This window comes from Rhipicephalus microplus, chromosome 5, assembly GCF_043290135.1.
Source record: "Rhipicephalus microplus isolate Deutch F79 chromosome 5, USDA_Rmic, whole genome shotgun sequence".
Taxonomy (NCBI): Eukaryota; Metazoa; Arthropoda; class Arachnida; order Ixodida; family Ixodidae; genus Rhipicephalus; species Rhipicephalus microplus.
In genome coordinates this window covers 39,160,235-39,187,482 of record NC_134704.1, presented here as the reverse complement: position 1 = coordinate 39,187,482, position 27,248 = coordinate 39,160,235, and the positions used below count along the sequence as shown (strand labels likewise).

Below are 27,248 nucleotides of genomic sequence, written 5' to 3'. Positions count from 1 at the left end.
TCTTTATTGTCTGTAAACTCTAAGAGCAGAGCACCAGTGGGGTGCACATCACTTTCATTTTCTTCATGTCGCGTTAGTGCACCGCGATCCTTGATGTCGACAAAAACACTTAATCACCATTGATATTCGAAAATTTGTATGAAGATATTGCACAGTTATCGCCCTTTACAAAGTTCCTCTCTGTAGTTCTCTATTCTTTTAGATGCGGAGCATCTTATACTCGCGCCTTGTAGTGCGCCGTCCGCGTCGTCCGCGCCGTCCACACCGCTTCTCGAACATTCGACAGCTGACGCGCGCGCATGCGCCGTCGCGCCGTCGCCCACTCTTCCACCATCTGTGCATCCCTTCCTCCTCTACACACCGCGCGCGCTTCACTCCTCCACCATCTGTGCACCCTTCCTCCTCTACACACCGCGTTCGACATCTACAATTCTCCTGATTCTCCAGTGGACGCGCATGTGGCGTCGCGCTTCGAGAACATTCAACAGCTGACAGTGCATGCGCCGTCGTGCTGTATATATACTCAAGGTCGGCGCTCGCTTGCTCAGTTGCCGCTCGTCGGTTGGTTTGTACGGCGCGTCGACGTCCAAGGTCGCGGTGAAATGAATTCCAACGAATCCACAAACACAATGATCGACGTCCCTTCGACCAGCGCCGCCCTTTCGCATACGTGTGTACGTGTTCACTCATTTAACACCCCCTCCTACAACCACGTTAACCAATTTAGCCATCAACCCAAGTAAGTCGCAATTTAACACCCCATTTCACAACCACGTTAACTAATTTAGCCATCGACCCAAGTAAGTCGCACTTTAACACCCCGTTAACCAATTATATGGTCCGCATCCTCCTCAGTGTTCCCCCGAGGGAAGCTGCGGGCAATTTTTTTCAGCATCCCTATATTCTGTCTTTGTTATAAGTTCCTTCGTTCTTCTTTTTCCGTCACCACTGTGTACATTGGCAAACGAGAAATCTATCTATCTATCTATCTATCTATCTATCTATCTATCTATCTATCTATCTATCTATCTATCTATCTATCTATCTATCTATCTATCTATCTATCTATCTATCTATCTACTGGTAAATAGTCCGAATGGTCCAAATCATGCTTTCAAGATAAGGCTGCTCCCATTGATCCCGAATAAGTCAAGGCGTGGTTGATTGAGCCTCACTTGAGGTGCTGATAGAGTGTGATTATTAACACAACAAGGTGCGTAATTTTTTATTCTAGTGAAATTGGTGCTATTGCCGTGAAAGCACTGCGTTAAAAGAGAAGAAAAAGTGTAGGTAGTACCAGATTCACAAAACATTCTTGCTTAGCGTAAGACATGAAATGTGTAGTTGCTTGCCAGTGTAATTAACTCAGATGTTCATCCAATTACCCGCTCTTGCCATCACTGTATTTCTCACGAAAATCATATAAAGTTAGGTTTTACACGCGAAGATTCTTGCGCTGTGGCTCAGTCCATCCTCCGTGGTGGCCACCCCTTACTTCTCACATTGTTCACCAGATGGCGCTGCACTGTAGCAGTGTCGGCAACGCCCTGCTATTTAGGGCCCGTGATGGAGCGCTCCGAACTGAAGTGTATCGACGTCACTTTGATTCGTTGTTGGCTGACAGTACTTTGCAGTTCATGGCATGCTGGGACAATGAAAACATTAAGCACAATGTGCTCTAGTGCAAACGTCTGTCAACTCTACAACCAGATGCCATCACACTGCCTGAGGCACTTGGCTTCGTGGATGGCTGCGGCGCACCGGATGGAAGCAGTGGCCGAGCCACCAATGTACACGCCATGGCAGCAACATCAATAACAAAAGCGAGGTTTTTTTAGGGGCGCAGCTCCTTAAAGCGGCACCCGTTCGTACTTCGTAGTAGTGCGTAACATGTCTTACGCTTTGACCTGCAAGGTGGTGCTGGTAGGAGATTTCTCCTGTGCATTGTTGAACAATAAAAAATTCGCAGCGTGTGCGTTTACTAAAAGCCGAGTTCTCCTGTCTCTCATTTCCCATTAGCAACCAATGGCATGTACATTGAGCACTATCTGACAAGAAAGGGTTGCTACTTAATACTCGCTGGGCGTAACCTCTTTGGTTTAACAAAGATCTAGCGAGCGTTGGGCTGCAGTGCCATGAATACAGTGACCTAGTATATACCATGAACTCGAGGCGGGTTAAAGGTGGGAAGTGGACCCGAAGCGCAAGCCGTAAGAAAATGTGCGTGTGCCACCTCTCGTTTAGTCCTTGGAATGTCCGCTGGATGGCGGTGCTTTTATATGGGGAATATATGATGAAAAGATGCGAGATGGTGGTACTTGGAGTGCTGACTAGATGGACGAATGGACACACAGACGGATGCATGGACGAACGCACGAATGGCTGCACGGACGGATGGACGCATGGATGGACGCAGGGGTGGATGCATGGACGAACGCAGGGATGGACGCACGGATGGACGTGCGGACACACGAACAGACGCACACACGGACTGGCAAATGAACGCACGGACGGTCACACAGACGGACGCATGAACGGACGCAAGCAAGAACGAATGGACGGATGGATGCTTCGCCCCACTTTCCATCATTCACCTCGTGGAGACGCTGCAATTTTTTTTGTGGGGCTCGGGGGGACACTAAACAGTTGTGATGTTCATGGACCAATTGTAACTGTGGAATGTGTAATTTTGGGATACTTCACTTATTTTATCATTCCGGTCAGGATACCACAAGGTGCCCACTTGACAGACGGACGGACCGACAGACAGACAGACAGACAGACAGACAGACAGACAGACAGACAGACAGACAGACAGACAGACAGACGAACTGAGAGCCTGCGAAGCTCCGTCCCATACATCATCAGTAAATCTGTGCATATGCTGTAAATTTTTTTTTATGAAACTTTGCACAGATCGTTTCTTTGAGAGGTTGATTAGTGATTTTCAACGTCTACAGGACCGTATTATCTCTTAAGGCACGCTCGTTTAACACAGGCTGGTTTGCCACAATCAAAGGTGGGTCGCCTACATGGCACTCTAAATGTCCTGAAAGATAAAAAGAAAGGAAGGGGGGTAATGATAAGGGGGACTGTGGAGCGCAGATTGAAGTGATAGCATTAGATTTCTAATGCTGATAAGGTAGATCGAACCTTGCGCTGTAAAAACAAAAATAAAGCAGGAAATAAAAGATAGCTTATGATCAGCAGACTCTCTTAAGGCACATATTTTACAAACACAAATGAAAAAAAATCTGGAAATGAGTCAGTAGAATTCAATTGACCCTCCCACCTTCATTAAAAAGTTAGCAAGAAAGAAAGGAGTGGGACAAAACCTTGGTGCATTGACTTATCCTTTTTTTATTGCCTGTTTTATGATAAACTTATTTCTGGTTTCTCGCGCAGCTCATTAGATGAATCGCACGGCTCGTTTCCCGATCGCGAAAGCTTCGGGACCTATTCATCCTACGCAGATTGATTTCCAATACTTCTCTCTGACCTTCCTCACGTGAGCTGTTGAAACGTGCAAGTTTGGATGGCTTTTTGACCTCTCGATTGTGATGGGTGGCACGTATCGGCCAGTTGGAGATTATACGTTAGCGTAGGCCTTTGAACAAACACATGCACAAAAAATAAATCAAAGCTTTTTTAAATCAAAACTGGAATTGTTTGATTACCCTCTGACGGCGGGGAAACGTTTCGGGAAATGTTTGATTACCCTCTGACGGCGGGGAAATGTTTCGCTAATGTAGTAAATGAAATTGGGAGCTGCGGAACTGTGTTTCTCCGGTGAGAAATAATGACGTCTAGTTCCACACTTAGCGGGAGACAGCTTTAGGGCCGAGCACAGCCTGTGTCATTCTGGATGGGTTGCAGCCAACCTAGTCTAAATTAAGCAGTCCACGAAACGGTTCTGCCCTCTTGAATTAGTGAATATCTTCTCGAAGCCACTGCGTATTACTGCTTGCAGCGGAGGGCAGCACGTTGTGGTAGTTTGGGTCTCCGTTTCACTACAGGCGCAAGTGTGAGTCTACTCGTAAGTTTTTAGGAGGGTTCACTGTGTTGACCACTTTTTTCATTATTTCTCGTTTTCCTCTTTTTTTCTTTTAGTTCTTCAAGATTATTATAATAATATTGGGATAGCCAGTTTTGTTTTGATGTTGCCTGCCTTCCCATGTAGTGTTGGTAATTCACGCACACACACATGGGTGTGTGTGTTATCGGGGAGGAGGGGCTTGAACAGGTGGAAAAATGGAAGATTGAGCAGATGCAAATATAGAGGCTTGAGCAGATGAAAAATTCGTGCATGCGCTTGCACAAATTTTTCATCTGCTCTAGCTTCCATTTTTCCCACGACTATCACATTTTTTTTATTCCCACTTGTTCGTGTGATTTTGTCTCTCCGTTTTCTTTTTCTATCTCTCTCGTTTGGCCCTTTATCCTTCTTCCCCAGTGAAAGGTAGCAAACCAGACGTGCGTCTGATTGACCTCCCTGCTTTTCTAACGTCTCTCTCTTCGTCTTAAAAAAATTGGCAGCATATCCACGGAGCCAATGATGGAGAGTGGGGCGAAGTATTCGTCCGTCCATTCGTTCTTGTTTCCGTCCGTCCATGCGTCCGTCTGTGTGACCGTCCATGCGTCCATCAGCCCGTCCGTGCGTGCGTCTGTTCGTGCGTCCGTCCCTGCGTTCGTCCATGCATCCGCCCCTGCTTCCGTTTATGCATCCAACCGTGCATCTGTCTGTGTGTCCGTTCGTCCATCTATTCAACATTCCAAGTACCACCATCTGGCATCTTTTCATCATATATTCCCCATATAGAAGCACTGCCATCCAGCGGACACTCCAAGGACTAAACGAAAGGTGGCACGCGCACACTTTCTTACGGCTTGCGCTTCGGGTCTACTTTCCACCGTTAACCACATCGAGTTCATGGTATATACTAGTTCACTGTATTCAAGGCACTGTGGCCCAATGTTCGCTAAACCTTTCTAAAGCCAAGGAGGTTAAGCCCAGCGAGTATATCGTAGCAACGTTTTCCTCTCAGATAGTGCTCAATGTACATGCCAATGGCTGCTAATGGGAATATAGAGACAGGAGAATTCGGCTTTTACTTTCTTACGACTTGCGGTTCGTATCTACTTCCCACTTTTTTAACCCCCTCGAGTTCATTCATGGTATATACTAGTTCATTGTATTCATGGCACTGCGGCTGAACGCTCGCTAAACCTTTCTAAAACTAAGGAGGTTACACACAGCGAGTATAACGTAGCAACCCTTTCTTGTCAGATAGTGCTCACTATACATGCCAATGGCTGTTAATGGGGATCGCAGCGTGCGCGTTAACTAAAAGCCGAATGCTTCTGTCTCTCATTCCCCATTAGCAGCCATTTACATGTACATTGAGCACTATTTTTTATTGTTCAACAACGCTCATAAGAAATTTCTCATCGGCACCGTTTGGAGGTCAAAAATGTTATACTTGTTACACACTACAACGGCTACGAGGGACGAATGGGGTCGTTATAGAGAGCTTGGCCCCTGAAAAGCAATTCATAGGTGAAATTGACATCCAAAGTTTGGGGAAAGAAACCACAAGAAAATATATATGAATTTTCGAAACAGAAAGCTTTTAGTAGACAAAATAATCGTCCTGTTCATCCCAAACAAAAGCGAGAGGCAGCCGACTATTCGTGTTTCCTTTTAGTTTTTTTGTTTTTCAAGGTAAGGACCAGCCTCTGTGTCGTACAGAGAATTCCACTCTACCGAAGCAAAAAAGAAGTTTCGAAGGCGATCAAAACACAAGTCTCATAAATTTAAAAAAAGGGCATTTCAGATGTGCAAAAACGAATGTGCGTAACCTTGACAACCCTACAAGTTGTATCTTCTCGTGGACATTGTAGACAAAAAATGGCCCCAAATCTGCTTGTTACACTGGAAATGTCGTCGAAAGACGATAGTCTTGCGTCTGGAGATTGTGATTGATGCTCTGTGCAAGAAAATCGGTGAATGGTATTCTGGGGTACTGCGTTAGAGTTCCTCGAGCGTGCAGCGGGGTGAACGAGCTAATCAAGTCACGTCACACGTGAGACATGAGCGCTATCTGGCAGTTATTTTAGAAAACGAAGCGCGCGGTGGGCGCGCGTCTCGGAGGGGATAAGGTGTAAAAGAGAAGGCGACGGGCAGGTGCCACCACCGTGTCGTCTCAGCAAAGCGTTGGAAACACTTGCCTTTTCGTGCAAGCATAGCATGGTCAGCGCAGCGTGATAAACACTACGGTCCTTAAAATTGCTTACGTGTGCCTTTTCGAGGAAATGACACATATACAGAATATTCACGTGATATGGTATCTCTGTCATGCGCAATATTTGCTTTTTAATTGACAATCACACAACTATGAACGCTGAATCTTGAGCAATATTGGTGGGTGCCGCGAATGGGGTCAGCCGTTTTGGGTATCGTCTGGTGCCGTTCAGGATACCGTCAAGAGCAGACAAACAGACAAATGGAAAGACCAAAACTTTAGGGTCGAAGGTCCCCAAGAAAGAAAAAAACTCCCACTGGTGTCCAAAAAAAAACCACCAAAAATGCATTGTTAGCACTAAATAAAGAGTAGTACAAAACGTCTAAGTTAGCTATAGATAAAAATATTCAACACAAAAAAACGCAGTTTTCTGACATCGCTTTGCTATTTCTTTCTTAATTCTGAACTCAAAATGTGAACTTTGTCCTGGTTCATAGTTTTTTTTTCTGTATTTGGTGCACGCTGCTACATTTTCAGTGACAAGGTGCGAGCTTCAGCTCTCTGCTACTACGTTTCGTCTGTGTTCAAAAAAAAAAAAAGAAAAGACTAAAGTGAGCAAAACAGTTCTTACCACCCATCTATCTTTGACATCTTGGACAGGGCATAGAAACGATCTTGCCGAATTTCGACATCAGTTATATCCCAGTGTCACCGCACCACAGACGAGTTTCAAACGACAAGGCATTCTCTAAGCTTAAAAAAGGAGATATAGAAAGAGCTTTTCCCATACTGCTTTTCTTATTTTCTACCCTTCTCTCATCTCCGCGAGAATTCGATAAATATGCACATCTGTAATAAGACGATCAGGAGTCTCTATCAACTTTCACTGTGTTTGCACTTGTGTGTGGCAGTCTGCCCTATCACTGGTACCCTTTTAATATGCACCTCGTTTGTACCTTCGGGAACACTCACTTTTATCTGTTCTCTAGTCTCTCGTAATAAAAGCGCAAATGTGATCATACCACAAAGAGAAGGATGAATAGACAGTGCTTGAGTATGATTTTGTGCTCTATAGTTTTCTGGAGTGTTCGAACTAGAAGAGAGGAAAAGAATTTTCAGTATTCGCAAAGAGAGGAAGAATGGACTATCTCCCAGAAAGGAATTATGGTGGGATGCCAAGCAGCGGGCGTCAACGCGGCTGCTTGAAGGATGGTTTAAAGCGAAACTTCGTGTTGCCCAAGGAGGTTCTTGGTGTAGCCTTTACTCTAGTAAACGTTTCTTGAAAACGTAAAGGCACTGGAGGTGCGTCGGGTTTCGTCTGTTTCATCGCAGACAAACGAGCCGAAAGAGTGTTTTCACTAGACGTGCAGTCGAGTGTTGTGGACGGTGGAGAGCGTGAAACGAGAGAAAAGTGTGTGGTGAGCGGGCGGAGGAGCAACACCACCTATGTGTGTTGGGAGGAGCCAGAAGCAGCTGCGGGTTAGGGAGAAAGTGACGTCAACGCACAGCTGAGACTTGACCGAATTGGAATCATTCCAACAACTGCAGTGAGGGTATTGCGGTACGGCGCGTTTGCATGGAGACACGGACAGACAGCGTTACGCAGGCTTGTGCTGCTTCACATGTGAAAAAAAAAAATTGGAGAACCTGACAGGCCATTTTCTTTTATCTTTCATGGGCAAATAACGGAAACAAAACCCGAATAATACTTGACGTCGTCGCTCAAGTGTCACTTGTTCAGTGGCACTCGCGCTGTGAATGATCGTAGCTGATATTTTGAGAGAAATCTGGAAGATAGACATTCGACGGAAGGTTTATAATAATGGTTCGCAGGTGCGAATCACGAAAAATTAGGCTACCAAATTATAAGCAATCCCATGCTCTCATCTTTTTACACTAATTAAATGAATGCATCTCGAGAAGTAGTTTATTGATGGAACATATGCCAGGAAGATACAAGTGTACATCCAATCTATACCGTGCAAGTGGGGGTTTGGTTACCGCGTGGTTCACCTTTAATTGATCGTTTCTTTTCTAGCATAGGTGCAGCGTCGTCTCCTTTTGTGTACAATATGTTTCACAAATGGCAGAAGTCTTGGAACGCCTGGCATTGCGATGTGGCTAGCGCTGCAGTCGCACGCCGATAGCAGCTCGAGCATGCGCAGATGCTCGAAGAGCAGGCTATTGAACCGCATCATCTGTGACGCCGATGCGCGCTGTGCCCGCATTGTCGGGTAGCCTGCCGATTTCATCATTGACGTGGAAACTAGGCCATTATTCTGTACAAAACGCTGTGTGATGCCAACCTCTCAGCCCTCATTGGCGATAAGGGTGTTCTAGAAACAGAATTTGACAGCATACGTTCCTTGCTCTTTCGAAACGCCGTGGTACTGAGTGCGTTCCCAATATATATATATATATATATATATAGGTATGGGATATATCACAACGGGAGCGTTGTCAACAAGGATAAATATATTTATTTCCCAACAGTTTCGGGAGGGGACCTCCCTTCATCAGGGGATGAGTTATACTGACATGAACTTCCTTGCTGCCGCGTCCCTCTCGCCTTGAAAGACGTTTGCGAGGGTGAGAGGGAACTGGAAGAAGGAAAAAAAAGAGAGAGAGAAAAGACGATAAAAGAAAGAAAAGAAAGAAAGTAAAAAAACAGGAAGAACCACTGTCGACACTGGGAACGAGGCCAACTGTCCGTCTACATCCACCTATGGTTCATATCACGTGCTGTTCAGTTCTTGGCGTGTGTCGGGCCACCCAAGATTGTCGCCGCGGTGCCGGGAGAGTCCGGGACGGCGTGCCTAAAGAAAGGGGTTTCCCCGTAATTGGTCGTTTGGTCGTTCGGCGGGCGGCGGGCGGTGTGTGTAAAGGAAAGGTTTCTCGTTAATGGGTCGGTCGGCTATTTACCTTTAATCTTCGTCCGTTTCCCTTCAACGGTCATGAAGTGGTAGGCGAACGTAAACACTTTGTATGTGCATGTGAAAAAAAAAAAAAAAAAAAAAAAAAAAAAAAAAAGAGGACAGTGTACACGTACGAGTCAGTCAGAAAAAAGCATGGTCTCCAGCTATCAATCTTTGTCACCAATTTTCTCCTGGCTTACTTCTCGGAGGCAGTTGAGTTTTCCGGGGTCCTCATTTATACCGGCTACTAATGTACGAAATTTGAAAATAAAATATGCCTCACGCTGTTCGCGCTCGCGTCTGTTTGAAAAACCGGACTGCAAAAGAGTTACGCTAATATTTTTAAAACTGTGGTTTGGCAGGCGCAGATGTCTAGACCGAAGCTACCTTTATCTAGACATCTGCGCCTGCCAAACCACAGTTTTAAAAATATTAGCGTAACTCTTTTGCAGTCCGGTTTTTCAAACAGACGCGAGCGCGAACAGCGTGAGGCATATTTTATTTTCAAATTTCGTACATTAGTAGCCGGTATAAATGAGGACCCCGGAAAACTCAACTGCCTCCGAGAAGTAAGCCAGGAGAAAATTGGTGACAAAGATTGATAGCTGGAGACCATGCTTTTTTCTGACTGACTCGTACGTGTACACTGTCCTCTTTTTTTTTTTTTTTTTTTTTCACATGCACATACAAAGTGTTTACGTTCGCCTACCACTTCATGACCGTTGAAGGGAAACGGACGAAGATTAAAGGTAAATAGCCGACCGACCCATTAACGAGAAACCTTTCCTTTACACACACCGCCCGCCGCCCGCCGAACGACCAAACGACCAATTACGGGGAAACCCCTTTCTTTAGGCACGCCGTCCCGGACTCTCCCGGCACCGCGGCGACAATCTTGGGTGGCCCGACACACGCCAAGAACTGAACAGCACGTGATATGAACCATAGGTGGATGTAGACGGACAGTTGGCTTCGTTCCCAGTGTCGACAGTGGTTCTTCCTGTTTTTTTACTTTCTTTCTTTTCTTTCTTTTATCGTCTTTTCTCTCTCTCTTTTTTTTCCTTCTTCCAGTTCCCTCTCACCCTCGCAAACGTCTTTCAAGGCGAGAGGGACGCGGCAGCAAGGAAGTTCATGTCAGTATAACTCATCCCCTGATGAAGGGAGGTCCCCTCCCGAAACTGTTGGGAAATAAATATATTTATCCTTGTTGACAACGCTCCCGTTGTGATATATCCCATACCTTCACGAAGACTAACTGGCCCATTGAATTATTACTCCCACTATATATATATATATATATATATATATATATATATATATATATATATATATATATATATTGTTACACAAGGCGAGGTAAATTAATGGGGGTTTTTAATGGGCCCTGAGTCCGCGATCACAGTCCAATGATGATGATCACCGCCATGGCTCGTACCCACTCAGGGGGATCGCAGTGGAGGCAACGTCGTCTTCCTTCTCTGCCCACGCTTCCCTTATTTTTCCTGGTAGTGATACTTTGTATCATTCCTCCTCTCTCAGACGAAGCCCTCTGGGTGAGTCATTCTTGCATCCTTCGTGTAAACGGCTTCAGGCGGGCAACATGCGTCACCTCCGTCTTGCATGAACGTCGGCCACTAGTGGTGACACGTGCAATTTCATAGTTGACCTCACTGACACGATGGAGTATCATAAAAGGACCGGCATAGTGTGCCAGTAGCTTTTGGCTCAAGCCACGTCTGCGTATTGGGGTCCACATCCACACTAGATCACCGGGGGCATAGGTTACATGCCTGTGTTGACTGTCGTAGCGAGTTTTGGAGGACTCTTGCGCTGCCAGTGTACGTAAGCAGGCAAGTCGACGGGTCTCTTCCGCACGACACAAGGTTTCAGCAATTGTTAAATCGTCATGGATGACAAAAGGAAAGATAGTGTCCAGCGTATGTCGAGGTGAGCGAGCGTAGAGCAGATAGAAAGGGCTATAGCCTGTCGTTTCGTGTTTCGACGTGTTGAAGGCGTACGTGACGAACGGTAATACTTCATCCCCGTTTTTGTGGTCAGAGGCGACGTACATTGACAACATGTTGATCAACGTTCGGTTTGTGCGCTCGGTGAGACCGTTAGTTTGCGGATGATACGCAGTTGAGTGTCGTAACTTGGAGGCACACAAACGAAGTAATGATTCGACAATATCAGCGGTAAATTGTCGACCACGGTCACTTATTATCACGCGAGGAGGTCCGTGTCGGAGGATGACTGAGTTCAACAGGTACTCCGAAACCTGGACTGCCGTGGCGGAGCATAAGGCAGCCGTCTCGCAGTACCGCGTCAGGTAGTCGGCGCATACAATTATCCACCGGTTCCCTTTTGAGGAGCGTGGAAATGGTCCCATCAGATCAATGCCGACCTTTTCAAAAGGGGAACCGGGAGGCTTTACAGGTTGCAGGTGACCAACTGGACCCGAGGAGGGCCGCTTGTGGCTCTGGCACTGCATACAGCTGGCCACGTAGTTCTGAATTGTTTCTCTCATTTTCGGCCAATAGAACCGCTCTTTCGTGCGACTAAGTGTTCGTGCGGTGCCTAGATGGCCAGAGGTGGGGTCATCATGCGTGAGACGCAGAACAGACGTTTGGAGGGACGCAGGAACAGCCAGCAGAAAGCGGGCGCCCGTCGTGGACAAGTTTCTCTGGTAAAGAAGACCATTTCGGACGCAGAATCGGCCTTCGCTTAATGAAATTCTCGCTCCAGGAAAGAGAGCTTTCAAGCTTGGGTCATTACGCTGCTCAGCGGCGAAAGTCACGGCATCGGGAAAGCCAGACGACAGCGAAGCGATAAGGTGGTCAAAGTTATCGCCTTCACAATCTGTCGATGGTAGCGGCATTCTGGAGAGGCAATCCGCATCAGCGTGTAGACGGCCAGTCTTGTATGAGATGGTGAAGACATGTTCTTGCAAACGAATGGCCCATCGTGCGAGGCGGCCGGATGGGTCACGAAGGTTGATCAGCCAACACAGGGAATGGTGATCTGGGACGATAGTGAACGGGTGACCATAGATGTATGAGCGAAACCGTTGCACGGCAAAGACTACCGCTAGGCATTCCTGTTCGGTCACTGTGTAGTTGCGTTCAGGCTTGCTTAGAGAACGACTTGCGTACGCCACAACGTGTTCCTTCTTGCCAGAACGCTGAACGAGAACGGCACCGATACCGATGCCACTTGCATCTGTGTGAATTTCCGTGGGCGACGAAGGATTGAAGTGCCGAAGTATTGGCTGCGAAGTTAACAAACACTTCAGCTTGTGAAAAGCGGCATCACACTCGGAGGTCCACTGCAACAGGCTGTTCTTGCGTAGAAGGCTCGTCAGGGGGTGAACCACATCCGCAAACTTGGGTACGAACCGGCGGAAATACGAGCAGAGCCCGATGAAGCTACGCAGTTGTTTCACAGATTTAGGACGCTCGAACGATTCAACGGCCGCGGTCTTTTGTGGGTCAGGTCTAATGCCATCTTTATCGACGAGATGTCCTAACACCAATGTCTGTCGCTCGCCAAAGTGGCACTTTTTTGAATTCAATACAAGGCCAGCTTTTTCAATGCAGCTGAGCACGAGGTCTAGGCGAGTGTTGTGCTCCTCAAACGTACGGCCAAAAATTACGACATCATCAAGGTAACACATACATATATGCCATTTTAAACCACGCAATATAGAGTCCATAAATCTTTCGAATGTCGCAGGAGCATTACATAATCCGAATGGCATAACGTTGAACTCGTAAAGTCCGTCGGTCGTAACAAATGCCGTCTTTTCTTTGTCAGCTGCGTGCATCGGAATTTGCCAGTAACCTGATCTCAGGTCAACAGATGAAAAGTAGGACGCGGAATGCAGGCAGTCTAGAGCGTCATCGATGCGCGGCAGTGGATAGACGTCTTTCTTGGTAACAGAATTCAGTCGGCGGTAGTCAACGCAAAATCTCCACGTACCATCCTTCTTCCTCACTAGAATGACGGGAGCAGCCCACGGACTCGCCGATTTCTGTATTATTCCCTTTTCCAGCATCTCTTGAACTTGCTCGTTGATGATCTTGCGCTCCGATGGTGCCACTCGGTAAGGTTTCTGCCTAATGGGATGCGCCGATTCGGTGTGGATCTGATGACGTATCCGGGACGCTGGGATTAAGGGCCTTTGGCTGTATTTAGAAAAATCGAACACTTTCGAGTGCTTAGACAGAACGTCGAGCAGTGTATGACGTTTGCTTTGGTCAAGTGACTTGCTGACCATTTGTAGCAATTGGGCATCTTCTGAACCTTCTAAGCCTAGATGTTCATTTTGGCTTGTAGCATCAACAAGCGCAATCAGCGTCGTACATGACTCGGGTCTAAATACTGCAAGTTTCATGCCGCCTGGCAGAATTGCAGGCTCCATGGAACTGTTCATTGTCCACACACCTGCCCGTCCATCAACGACTGACACTATACAATGGGGAATGAGAATGTTCTTTTTCAGGCATGCCGAGGGAATCGGTTCGAGCGTGGCGTCAAACGTGCCACAGTTGTTACTGGAACATGTCACAGGAACACACACAGCAGAAAATGCAGGAACGACTGTATCCACGGAGACGAAAAAGATGCATTCCTCCGGACAAGAATTTTCCAAGAGCGCCGTTGGGAAAGTACCGTGTATAGAAAGATGCCCACTTCTGCAGTCTACAGTTGCCCCACACTAACACAAGAAGTCAATACCCAAGATAACGTCATGTGTAGACCGCGGAATAACCGCGAACTCTGTGCAAAACACCTTGCCACACAGCGACACGTCCACAGTACAATATCCCACCGGACACAACACGTCACCACTTACACCACGAAATGTCACCCCACGGTTCAGGCAAAACATCACTTTTGGTCCTAGCAGGTTCTTAAAATTTACACTCATCACCGAAACTGTCGCGCCTGTATCCACAAGTGCCATAGTAGCCACTCCATCGACAACTACACGAACTTTGTTCTTCAACATAAACGCTGACGGGGGTATATCTGTAGATAGCACCTGTGATCTTGCGGCTTCACCCCCACTGGCCGCACCGACTAGTTTTCCGGCGGCGGTGTACGTGCGCGTTGCCGTGGCGACGGCGATCGTGGAGCACGGGGAGCTGGAGGTGGCGTCAAACTTCGATCAGAGGCCGGCGAGGGGTAGCGTGACCCGGTAGGTGCGCGTGGTGTCCGTGACGTGGAGTGCGGATAGTCGAAATGTTGGTGATACAAAGGCCAAGACTGTCGCTGATATGGGCGGTGGTCCCAAAAACGTGCGATATGACCCGGGACACCACAGTTGTAGCATACCGGACTTGGTCGAGGGGCACGTTGTTGCTCAGAGTAACGACTCCTCTCGGAAGGCATGGGATAGTGGTACCGTCCTTCGGGGGCCCTGTAGGGAGGTGATGTTGGGTAAACAGGTGGGCGAAAACTTCGTTCGTAGTTGGGAGGTGGTTGACGGGGGAATCCAGCCTGCCGTGTGCCTTGATATTCATAAGCGTCTGTTGCGTTTATCGATGGTTGCCTTGGTGGAAGAGAAGCAAGAGTTCGCACACGTTCTGGTTCGCTTACGTACCCATCCTGAAAATCGCTGGGGCGATGATAGCTCTGCTGACATCGAAGCAGCTCTTCTCTAACGATCTGCCGTATCGTCAAAGCAAGGTCGTTAGGCGGCACTGTTTCAACACTAGCCACAGTGGGGACGTTGGACAGGCGGCCAAATTTCGGAGAAATTCGTCGCATCTTGAGGGATTCAAAGGTACGACAGTGCTTCATCACGTCGGACACGGAGTTCAAGCAGTCTTTCCCAATTAAGAAATTGTACACGTCTTCGGCTATACCCTTGAGAACGTGTCCAACCTTGTCTTCTTCAGACATCCTCCCATTCACAATCTTGCACAGCTTCAATATTTCTTCAATGTATGTCGTACATGTTTCTGCAGAAGCTGTGCCCTCTGAGACAATGTCTGCTCCGCGCGTTTTTTCTTTGCGTCCGAATCGCCGAAGCACTTCTGCACTTCTTCAACAAAACGTTCCCAAGTCGTTAACATGTCCTCGTGGTTCTCGTACCACATAAGGGCGGTGTCAGTTAACGAGAATACGACATGATTGAGCTGTTCGGTCGAGTCCCAGCCATTGCTTCTGCTCACCCGCTTGTAGTTCTTGAGCCACACGTCGACGTCTTCTCCTGAGGTCCCGCCGAAGTTTGGTGGCACTCTGTAGTACGGCACGGAACCCATCGGAGTTGGCCTCGAAGCGTTGGATGGCTGCTCTTGGGCCATTACGATCGGTGAAGGTGGAAGTCCGGCGAGGCGGCGGCTGCGACGAAGTCCTGGTAGTGAAGCTCCCGTCTTTGGGTTCGTCCTACCCAGCACCTTCCACCAAATTGTTACACAAGGCGAGGTAAATTAATGGGGGTTTTTAATGGGCCCTGAGTCCGCGATCACAGTCCAATGATGATGATCACCGCCATGGCTCGCACCCACGCAGGGGGATCGCAGTGGAGGCAACGTCGTCTTCCTTCTCTGCCCACGCATCCCTTATTTTTCCTGGTAGTGATACTTTGTATCAATATATATATATATATATATATATATATATATATATATATATATATATATATATATATATATATATATATATATATATATATATATATATTTCAAGTGTGAACCGTAGTACGCTGCAATGGAGAATACCGTATTGAGCACGTACCATGCGTCATGTTTTACGCTAAAAAAAGACGAAACACTTCACAGCGACTGTCTTGAGCTTTGCGGGTTCAACACAATAAAACAAACGACAACGAGTTCAAGAGTGTTCTAGGTTAAGGTGACGGCCTGAACGTACTTTTACTCGATGGCATTCCGTTTCTCGAGCCAGCAATCACTCTCCGCCGCCGAAATGCATGCGTGAAGCTTCCAACGTCACTTAATATCCCGTCCTGTTCCCAGCGGCAGCAATGACGGGGCTCGTTTTGGACGACACTGAGGCGTACTGTGGCAGGATGAGAAATAACGACACAGTTCCCACAGCAATGACCACATTTGTCCACTGCTTACCGCCAGTGCGCGCCGCCGTGGCCGACGACGTGGTTCAACCATTCAACACAAGGCCCCTCAAGCGTCTGCGCATGCACGAGCTGCTTGCTGCCTGCGCGCCAACGCCGCACTGGCCGCATCATGGCCGCATCGCGAGACCACGGGCGGCAAGATTTCCTTCAAGTGTGAAACAGACTACGTTTTGAAGTCCTTGAACAGTAGTGTGTGTGTGTGTGTGTGTGTGTGTGTGTGTGTGTGTGTGTGTGTGTGTGTGTGTGTGTGTGTGTGTGTGTGTGTGTGTGTTGCGCACGTGCGCACGGACGCACGCACGGCATCTGTACGTCTTTCCTCTGCTAAAAGGTCGTTGTTGTAGCCAGCCTCTTTTCCTGGTAGCTTCTCGTTTGTAACTTCTCCTTGTAACTTACTCTCATTTCTGTTCTATATTGGCATACAGGAGTTTAACTTTCAGGAAAATAAAATGGAGCACATTGAAATTTGAGTCGTCATGTTTCACTCGCAGTATCATTCCTCTTATTGGTTATTTTCATATACCTCAAAGGTCAGAGTTGGGTTATCATATGAGGGAATACTTCTCCACTAACAACGTCGACACTGCGAGGCTGCAATAACGTAAAAGCATAATGGCCAGAAATAGCCGAACAAAAAAACATGATAGATGTCGTAAGAGTGTTGTTTATTCTGGAAAATATCCCGGGTACCACTATTTTGTCTTGCAATGCGTATACATTAATGCAATATAGAGACTGTGTCCTCTAGCATCGGATGCATTTCCAGAGTAAGTGGATAAAAACAAATGCTGTCTCTCTAGTTAGGTGGATTTATTACAATCGTTATCACAATGCCCCCTAACTTAACCCGTACCAAAACTAGGCATAATTTTTCTCATTAAAACAAGCGTAGTGCATTGCCGCGCCTGAAAGCAAACATCCAGAATGCACAATGAGCTCGATGTACCTCATTATTTTGCATGCCGCCCCCAACACCAGTAGTTTTCTTTTAGTCACTTCATGCTCTTTATATTTCTCTCTCTCTCTCTCTCTTCTTTAATGCGGCGTTTTAAACTGGGCAGCAATAATATATTCCTCTCGGGTCAGCCCAATATGCTGATTTCGGTTTATTATTACAACGTGAGGGAAATCAGAATATTAAACTGGCGTTTCTGCATTTATCTCTCCGCCCTTTCGGATAATCTATCACGAGGCCGCCTCGTAATCTTCACAGTTACAGAATGACGTCAAAAAGGACCAAAAAAGAGCAAACATAACAGCCGCAGATGCATAGCAACGTGAGTAGTCAGCATCAACCAATCGAAGACTGCTTAAGCCAGTTCCCACAGCGTCGCTCGAGATACTAGCTCTCTGTGTGCCAACGCCTGTGAAGTATCGTATTCACAGACACACGCAGATCATCTCAAGTGAGTCGTTCGCAAGACATTCCAGGGATTTTTCCCCCTTTTTTTTTCAATTTGGGGTGGCTACGCACTGTGGTGAGATAACTTTAGAAAGAGCAAATTTTGTGGCTTTTTTTCAACTTCCGTTCCCTCTTCTTCACGTCGATTGTGCAGCCCATTCCTGTATTGTAACATGCATATATGCATATGCTAGATTTTATCCACTTCTACCTGCTTTCTATCCCACTGCCCCCTGACTTCTTTTTTCTAAACCATTTCAATAATGGACTATATATGGTTAAAAGTCAGGTCATGTATACTATACGTTGTTATACTATCTTATACATGGAAGCTACACTTTCCTTTTCTATCTTTCTTCAACCTCTTTCTTTCTCTCTATCTTCTATTCCTCTCTAAATTTTATACCCTTGCCCACAGCCGTGCAAATGATGATTCCCATTAATGTTTGCCCTGCATTAAAAAAAGATACAGAGTTTTCTCACTTCTTTTCGAGAGTTCCGACTTGACATGTACACGACTTTTTGAAAGAGACAAATAAACACTTTTGAGATCACTATATTCTCTTCGGAGAGCCATGGGACTCACAAAAGAATCAACATGTCTCATTGAAGAAAATTATATGTATTTCAAGTGAGAACTAGCCAAAAATGAGTCATAGAACTTTTTTTCTTTCTTTTTTCTGAAGTGGGCTAGTCTGCCTGCATAGCGAATGGGTTTTCATGTCCTCCTTCAAACTGCAGGTACCCGGCGTTTGAATCTAGCCACACCAAGAAATTTTATTTTGGTTACTTATTTGGTTACTTATTTCACCTAATGACCCAACTCCTTGCTTAAAGGTGTAGTGACACGATTTCGGGGCACCTCCCAAAACCTCCCAAAATTTTGGGGCACCTACTTGAAACCTCCCAAAAGTGACATAACACGTATCAGACAGTTTACTATGATTTTTTAAACTTTTCATCGCGCGGCAGTTGCAAGTCAGCCCCAACGTAATGTAGATATTACGAAAAGTCAACACAGTTCACTGAGTTCGAGAAAACGGTGACCCGTATGCGGCCTTAGTAGAGGAAATCACTGTCAGAGTCTCGGGACAACGATTAGCTTGTTGTTTACATTAACCACATCTGACTTACAGTGAACCAACAGCTCCTGCTAATGTGTAGTGAGCGGACGTCTTACCGTGACGTTAGGCTTGTGTTCAGATGTCCCTGCGAAGCCGCCGCCCCCTTGATAGCGAAACCAAAGTTGCGGTTTTAAAGTGGCAGTACTAAAATATACATAATCAATGTATTCACAAGCACTACGAGACTCGTTTATGCGGTTCTCGACACTCGTGCTTCTAATAACAGCAACAACACGAAAATGTTTAACATTCGTATCGCTTATACTTTAAGTAGCTTCACTAATAGAACAGCGGTTTACTGGTTAACGTGATAGTGAGTGAGCGAACCTGTGCAAACACTGTATAAATTTACAAGGCAGAATAATTAGCATTACCACATAAAGCAAGGCCTCCCGGAAAGCGTTTTGAAGTGGCTGCAGTCCGCTGTGGAGTTTCAGCAGATTAAGGCCTCCCTTCTGAAAACAGGATTTAGCGAGCGAGGTGGCGCAGCAATCGTGTGAGTCCTGTATAACTAATGGGATCTCAGTAATACGGAGAGAGAGAACTTTTCAAAGGCGTATAGTGCGCGTGGCACGCCGTGGCCTCAGGGAGTCATGGTGCTTTTACGTGCATTTCGGGAACCACTCTACTATTATGGAAGACACTAAATGCACCGTTGATTTGTTTTTCATTTTTTATTGAATATTTTTCTACTTACATTTCCTAGTATTTAGTGTATTTTACGTTGCGTTGCATCACTTTGTCTATTGTATTTCACATTTTGCTTCATAATATTGTAATGCTATTACTTCATCTTGCACTTCAACTATTTTTGCTTGTTGCTATTTTTTTTCTGCCTTGTATATGACGATTATTATACTTCTTCTATTTTCTTTTTCTGCATTGTATTTCGCAATAGCGTTCTTTGTCATCAGTTTCCTACTATTTTGTCACCTATTTAAACTGTTCTCGTGTGTTCGCCACCTACTTATCTTCGGCTAATTACTCTCTAATTAACTTTTGTTGTAGTTTTTACATAGCGTTTTGTTTTTAGTATTTCTATCTTGGAACCCTCATCTGTATACAAGTATTTTGTAAGTGATGCATACGAAACCAATAAACTTAAACTGATACAGGTTGTTTTTCAAAAGGTATGTGTGCATCAGCTGCGAACGTCTGCCTCTTTCACAGTAGATAGTTTCGGAGAGAAAAAGAAGTGATAGAAAAAAAGAAGGACACATAGCGTAGAAATTGAAGTAGGAGAGTCGGATAGATAGATAGATATATAGATAGATAGATAGATAGATAGATAGATCATAGATAGATAATAGATAGATAGATAGATAGATAGATTGATTGATTGATTGATTGATAGATTGATTGATTGATAGATTGATTGATTGATAGATAGATAGATAGATAGATTGATTGATTGATTGATTGATTGATAGATAGATTGATTGATTGATAGATTGATTGATTGATTGATTGATTGATTGATTGATTGATTGATTGATTGATTGATTGATAGATAGATAGATAGGTAGATAGATAGATAGATAGATAGATAGATAGATAGATAGATAGATAGATAGATAGATAGATAGATAGATAGATAGATAGATAGATAGATAGATAGATAGATAGATGTCAAGCATGGTGGTTTACCTGAAGGTGTCACCGTTTGGCTGTCCTGCACATGTGAAGGCGAAATCGCGTAGGGAACGGTGAATGAGTACATGTGACATAAGAAGATCATAGAGGGGAGCGATTACGATGTAGAAGGAGCATGAAATGCGAATTTTCAATATGCTTTTCAGTACATCTTTTCTATGGAAACACAGTCAGGCCTATATGCCGAGTGTTGTGGAAGTGTGGTGGAACCAATGCCAAATAATTTCGACTTATCGTCCGCTAATAATAATCACCGAGTCGTGGAACAGACGGTAAGTTTAATTAGGCCTCAGATATTTTTTGGCTAATAAGCGAATGTAGAAAAAGTATAAATATTTAGCTTGCTAGGACAAGAGACGAGGCAGAGAGAATAATGTTAGAAGAAACAAATTCTTAAATATTGTTTGCCTATACGAACTGGCGCCAAGACCGCAGACCGACGAACAACTCGCGTCACTTAGTGCCACTGCTTTTGGATCAGTGCCCAGTTCCATACCAGAGGGTACGTGTTGGCTGCACCAGTGGTTTCCAGTTTTCAGCTCTCTTTGCATGGTCTAATCAGCCCATATTTAACGCATGACTCGTGGTCTCATTCTGTTAAGTTTTTTTTTTTAAGCGTCCCATTATTTTCCGTGTTGTTCTTTTTGCTTAAGTTTGAGAATTGTTTTGCCTGTTTTTATTTCTGATGATAAAACCAATGACACAGGATACCATGACAAATGTAATAAACAGCAAGGCATTGTTTGAACTAACCGGTCAGAATATGTCATATGACGTGCAAATTGCTTTGAGGTTATGACCTTTCATTCTGTACGCCCCTTAGTTTTCAGGGAAATATATATTATTCGAAAAGTTCTGAGCAAACTGAAAAAGCTAATGGATTTACCTACAATATGCATACATAAGTGAGTTAATTAAGTTTTTTTAGCGCGGAAATGACTGCAGCTTTGCGCAAGGTATTGGACGATGAACCGTAAAAGTCGTAGCCTATTAAAGCTTAAAGAAAATATCAGTTTCCTGGTAAAATATGACTTGGAATGATGACCCATGCTATGGCGGAATACCCGGAAATCATAAACGCCGCTCAGCATTATATGTATATATGCGTACGCTCCGCCGGTGACCGACTAGCTTCAATAATGTTTTTCGTAGTCGCACCTGTGCACCATTTCTTGCGCTTTCTCCCTTATGTCTATAAATCTAGTCCACTGAACTGCAAGCCTGGGGCGTACCTTTGTTGGCAGCGTCTTTCGTGACGTACTGTAAGTTGCTGTGACGCATATAATCATGGTTAAACATTCGCAATCTCGATAATCTGGAAGTTGATCAAACGTATTTGCGGTGATACCTTAAAAAGTAACGTTCATCGTCTGTGAGCTCTCACCTTTCAGCTCAAAAGGGAAGCGTTCAACGCTCAAAAGTCACTGTCCTAAACAAAACGTCTTTAATTATCAAAATGTCGCAACCTGTGTGCGAAATAAAGCCAAGACAACGCTAGCTGGTCGGGGAATTACAGCGAAAACACGTAACAACAGATAAAATTGGTTAGTTCAGGTTGCACGTACAAATTTATTGGAAATATGACACTGCTATCATTCGCTGTGCCGGTCAAGAACGCAAATTTAGAAGAGCCACGAGCCCCACTTCGACACAATTCCCGGCTTGCTTAATCTTACACGGTCATCTCTATTCATGATACATGTTAAAATTACATAAACACAAGGATTCTGAGGACGCTTCACTGATAAAACGAAAGTCCCTAGTGTCAGGCTTGAAAGAAACTCTCGGACAGAATTCTACTCACCGACTTGAATGACGTTATCCTTCAAGTCCTGGCTGTCCTCATCTCTCAGGTAGAGAAACGCGTCGTCCAACGTCGTCAATCCGGCGCTGAATTTGGGTGTAGACACGGTGGTTCCCGTTTCGGTGACCAGTACCGTGGTGTCATTACCACCACTTACGGCCAAGCCGCTCCACACCAAGGTGAGTAGAAGCCAGGTCAGAAGACCACCTCGCAATGGGCACCACGTGGAAGCATCCATAGCGCCGGCGGCTCACCGTTGATGCACACCGCAGAGTGAAGAGTGTAGTGGAGAGAGTGAAAGAATAGCACGAATCTTCCCTACACAAGTTCCTCTTCTTTTCTCTCTTAACACACACGTACTCTCCCTCCCCACGTACCCGCACTCCCTCCTGGCGAGTCGCGGACCGGAAACCCAATCACCCAATCATGGTCGTCCAGCGTCGATTACCTCGCAGCCAAATCATTCACCTACCCCGCGCGCAAATATACAAATACGGGGACCCACGCTTCGTTCGGTAAAGCTCCCTTCTTCTCTTCCGGGTCTTCTGGGGTTCACGCGATCGAACCAAATTCAATTAAAACGCGACGAGTACGTTGCACGCGCGGTCCTCCCGAAAAAGTTCCGCCCCGGACCGCCAGAAAAAACACCGTTCCCTCCCTCCGTCCTGGCGCCCCCAGAAAATCGCGGCTGCTTTCTCGAGCTCCGAACAGCACTCGGTATGTCTCTTCCTCAAGCATCGACCTCTCCTCCACCCCCAAACTTTTCTCTTTTCTTTCTCCCCCCTCTTCGTTTCTAGCGCTATTCGCCGTGTTGGCAGTGAATCAAAGGGCCTGGTGCTGCTTCGAGCTCACCGGCGACGGAAGTAGCGGGACCAGCAGAGAGCGCTGCATTCAACTCGGTAGCCATTTTGGCAGCAAGGGGACCATAGGGGAGACCCCGAGCGCTACGCTTGTTTGTGTTGCTGCTGGAGTATTATTTTACAGTGGCTTCGCGTTAGTTTGCTAGATTTTCTGTAGGTTTAGTAGCCGTCTTGGATGGTGACGTTGGTGAGAGAGTGAGAGAAGGGCTGGTGAGAGGTGCGACGGGGAAGAGGTGCGGCGTGGGAGGCTGAGTGGTCCGACCGAACGCGCCGTCGTCCGCAATGTTGCGCGTTCAGAGGAGGAACCAGACGTTGAGGGGGTGAGAAGAGAAAGAATAATAATAAAAGGCTCTCGTCTATTTTAGGGTTGCGGTGAACCACGCGTTCGTCCTTCTGAATTTAGGAGGCCGGCCGTAGGTGCGACAGCTTTTCGGAGCTGGCTTCGCGGTGAGAGTTTGTAGTCGAGGAATGTGGCGGTCGCCCCTGAGCCTTGATGCATCAGGGCCACCAGCTGGTAGGAACCGTCGCTGGCTGGACCGGTACAGACGAGACGTGTCAGCGTAATATCGTGACTGTCGATGAATAGAGATATCTTTCACGTTGCTCTGGCATTCACACGCAGAAGCATGGCTGACCTGGCAGTTACTGCATGACACCGTCGTGGAGGAGTCGCCTTGGTATAGCGTTGCAAGCTGAGCTCCCATGCTTTAAAGCGAGAGGTCGTGCTTTCGAATCCCGACAATGGGAGCCACGTTTCGGTCAGGGCGAAGAAGGAAAACACCCTTGCGATTCGATTTATGTGTTCGCTAATGAACCTCAGCGGGTTTATATATTGCAAATACAGTACTAAAGTCATGTAGCCCGAAAAAGGGCATAATTTAAGGTATACATAAACTAGAAGTATAACATTATGTCACGCTTATTAACGTGTTGGAGTAATTAAGAAAAGGGGGCTACATTTGGCACTGATGCATAGTCTGTGACATGCTGAAGAGAGCGAGATGGTATAAAGAAGGGCAGGGTGGTTAATCGGAAAGCAAGTATCTGGTTTACTACCCTGCACTGGGGAAGGGGGAATGGTAGACAGAAAAGAAAGTAAAAGGGAATGAGAGAAAGAGAGTGGGACGGAATCGAAAACACACAAATACACTAAAACGTCATAAACGGTCGCCGAGGCGGGTCAATCGTAGAAAGTTTAGGAGGGCCTTCGTCGCTTTTCGACATGAAGCTAATAGTGTGAAAACAAAAGATACTGGAACCCAATTAAGCAGAAATGTGTGCCTTGTTTTCTCTCAACAGTTCTTCCGTCCAGTTTTCGACAAGAATAAGAATGCTACAGCAAAAGTGCACGAAACACTATGTTTACACGCGCTAATTTACTCATGAACGTAATTTCTCGACTCGTACATGTTATGCGGCTTACTGTAGGTATTATTACTTTACCCTTAAAGGGGCCCTGCAACAATTCTTTTAGTAGACATGAAATGAATTTACCAAAAAAGCTTTTTGCCTCACAAATTTACTGCCAAAAAGCTTTTAAAATGCGCCCAGTACGTGTGGAGTGGCAAGGATTGGTCGAACGCTGCAATTGCATTCTCTCTTGTCTCGTCTCGACGAAGCGCTGGAAGCTAAGCAGGCAAAAATAGGAGAGGGACAAAAATACGTCAGGAGCGCTTCGTGACATTGAGTGTTTTAGTTCTTTGTTTGTTTTTTTGAATGCGTGGCTTTTCAGTATGATCGCGCGCGCATGGACGAGTCGCGGCATGCAGTGGCACCCAAAACGACCAAGCGCGCTATGCTCAAATCTACCAATGGCCGGATACAATGGCTGTGACGCGTGAGTTCTAGCTGGTATACTGTTGTTTGTCGAGAGAGAAGAAAGGGATTCTTAGCTGACTTGCAAAACTTATGTGGAATTCCAGGTCGCGTGCTGCGCTCTAATATTTGTCTCGCATTTTTTCAGAAGCCTCGACTACCCATCGGCAGCGCTTTCTGACCATACTGAAAAAGTGTTACAGGGCCCCTTTAATACGCCATTGTACAGGTGCGACATATGCTCACCGTATTGTTCCTCAGAGAGGAGGGCGTTGCTTGATGGTCCTCCAGGGACACGCTTTGAGTTACAGGTACTCTGTGATTTGAGTGTAGCAATCTACTGCTTCACAAACACTCTTACGTTGCGAAAATACGTAAGTGACCATCATGATTTTCAAAAACATGTGCACTACACTCTATTGATAAGCGTGGTATAAATAAACGTGCTTTTGACTAGGTATCTGAGAGAGTTCGCATGTAAAAGTCAGCAGCATCACAAATATTGCCGTACTGCTCTAGCAATCGGTACACTTTTGCGTGGACGGCTCACACATAAACATCGCATTTCATTGACTTTCAGTTTGCTTTGTGGTTGTGAAGACTGACAATAAGATTGTCGTGCAGCGATGCCTTTAAAAAAAATTAGGGGGTATTAAAGTTTTACCTTTAGGAGTTGAACACGATAGCGACGTCCTTATCTTAGGGAATCTTTCAAACTCTTAGTACATGAAACCTTTTCGAATCTGCTATGCAGCCACTATACGTGGCCTTAAGAGAACACGCGCGGTAACGTCTGTGCCTTTTGTAGTGGGGTACCAGCTTTAAACCACGAAGCCATTATGGTAATCGCATGCTCTAACGCCAGCTATCATTGGGCGCTTGTGCCACACATTATTACTGCAATATCTCATCTTGCATTATGAAGCATGTATACAGGACGCGTGAGTTTGTGAAGCGTGAAAGCTACTTTCACTGTATTCCAAAAAGAGGAAGTTCTTTTCACTGTTTTCACAAATAGAGGCGTGGCCAAGTGATTCCACTTGCCACGAAAACAACCCAAGTTTTATCACTACTCGGACCCAAATAATTCTAGTTCTGTCCCCACTCTGCTGCAGGAGTTTTTATCAGTTATTTTATTTAGATCATTCTCGGTTTTTTGGTCAAGCACAGGATGATGATTTTTTGCTTACTACATACGACGCCAACCCCAACACCAGTGCTGACATCGAAATTTCTGCGACACGAGCTCTTTACGCTATCCCATTAAAGCGTTGGATTTCTTTATCTAGGATTGACTCGGCTAGATACCTAAGTAAGCTGGCGCAGGACATGACACTCCAGAAGTGGCAGTCATCACAGTTCGCACATGATCGACTATATTCTCTTGATTCATCTCTAGGACGGCGGCTTCCCTCTGGTCTTTCTAGGGAGGAAGGTACAGTGTTGTGCCGTCTGCATCTGGGCGTCGCCTTCACCAATGCCTACTCATTTAAGATAGAGATGGCCGACAGCGCGGAGTGCAACGACTGTGCCGTCGATGAGACTAATAAACACATCTTATGTTACTGCCTGGCATACACGAACGAGAGGCTCCAACTGCGCAGTGTTTTAAATCAACTGGACAGAAGTTATTTCACTGTCGAGAAAGTATTGGGACCATGGCACTGCCCATCCAATTTCCGAAAGGCAACGAAAGCACTGTTGCATTTTCTCAAAGACACCGGCCTGTTTCATCGTTTGTGATGGTGAAACTGTTACGCGTCGGCCCAGTCAGTCACCTTTCCTCTCCTCCTCTATAACTTTCCTTTCCCTCTCCCCTCCCCCAGTGCATGATAGCCTACCGGGTCTCATCCCTGGTTAACCTCCCTGCCTTTCTACTTGTGTTCTCTCTCTCTCTTCGTAAAACAACTCCGAAACGAGAATGCAGTTTTCTGCTTGTGTAAGGCATCCAATCTAACATATAGGTACAGGATTTGTGTCCCCATGTGCACAGCCAAAGAAATGTATGTTTTCCTTTTTGACTGTGACTGGGAATGCTGTGATTTCGACATATTTATTTAACTTCCTGTTATCAGCTTCAAGCATTACACAAGCAAATTTAAGTGTGTACGTCTTCAACTGTATCTTGCGTGTCACAAAAGTGCGTTCCCATACCTGTGCGTTAGTTTGTTTGTTTCTATTTCAGTGCCACTTTCATTACTTTCACTTCTGTGAATCCCCAGCGAATAACTGATAAGAGTAGCCGCATAAGCATGTACAATCACGCTTACTGTGTTGCCTACAGAAATACTCATTTTTGGTGAAAAAAGTCCTTGAGATTCATTCAAACATTGC

At 45.8% G+C, this 27,248-nt stretch overlaps 1 protein-coding gene across 1 annotated transcript in view; it reads right to left on the bottom strand.

The window, feature by feature from the left end:
- The window catches only part of LOC119173908 (glutamate receptor ionotropic, kainate 2), a 124,299-nt gene extending 101,301 nt beyond the window's left edge, over positions 1 to 22,998 (bottom strand). Inside the window, exon 1 of the mRNA XM_075895251.1 lies at positions 22,240 to 22,998. Coding sequence (XP_075751366.1) covers positions 22,240 to 22,477 — 238 coding nt within the window. The 5' untranslated portion in view covers positions 22,478 to 22,998. The remainder of the gene's footprint in view (positions 1 to 22,239) is intronic.
- Positions 22,999 to 27,248: the final 4,250 nt, after the last annotated feature.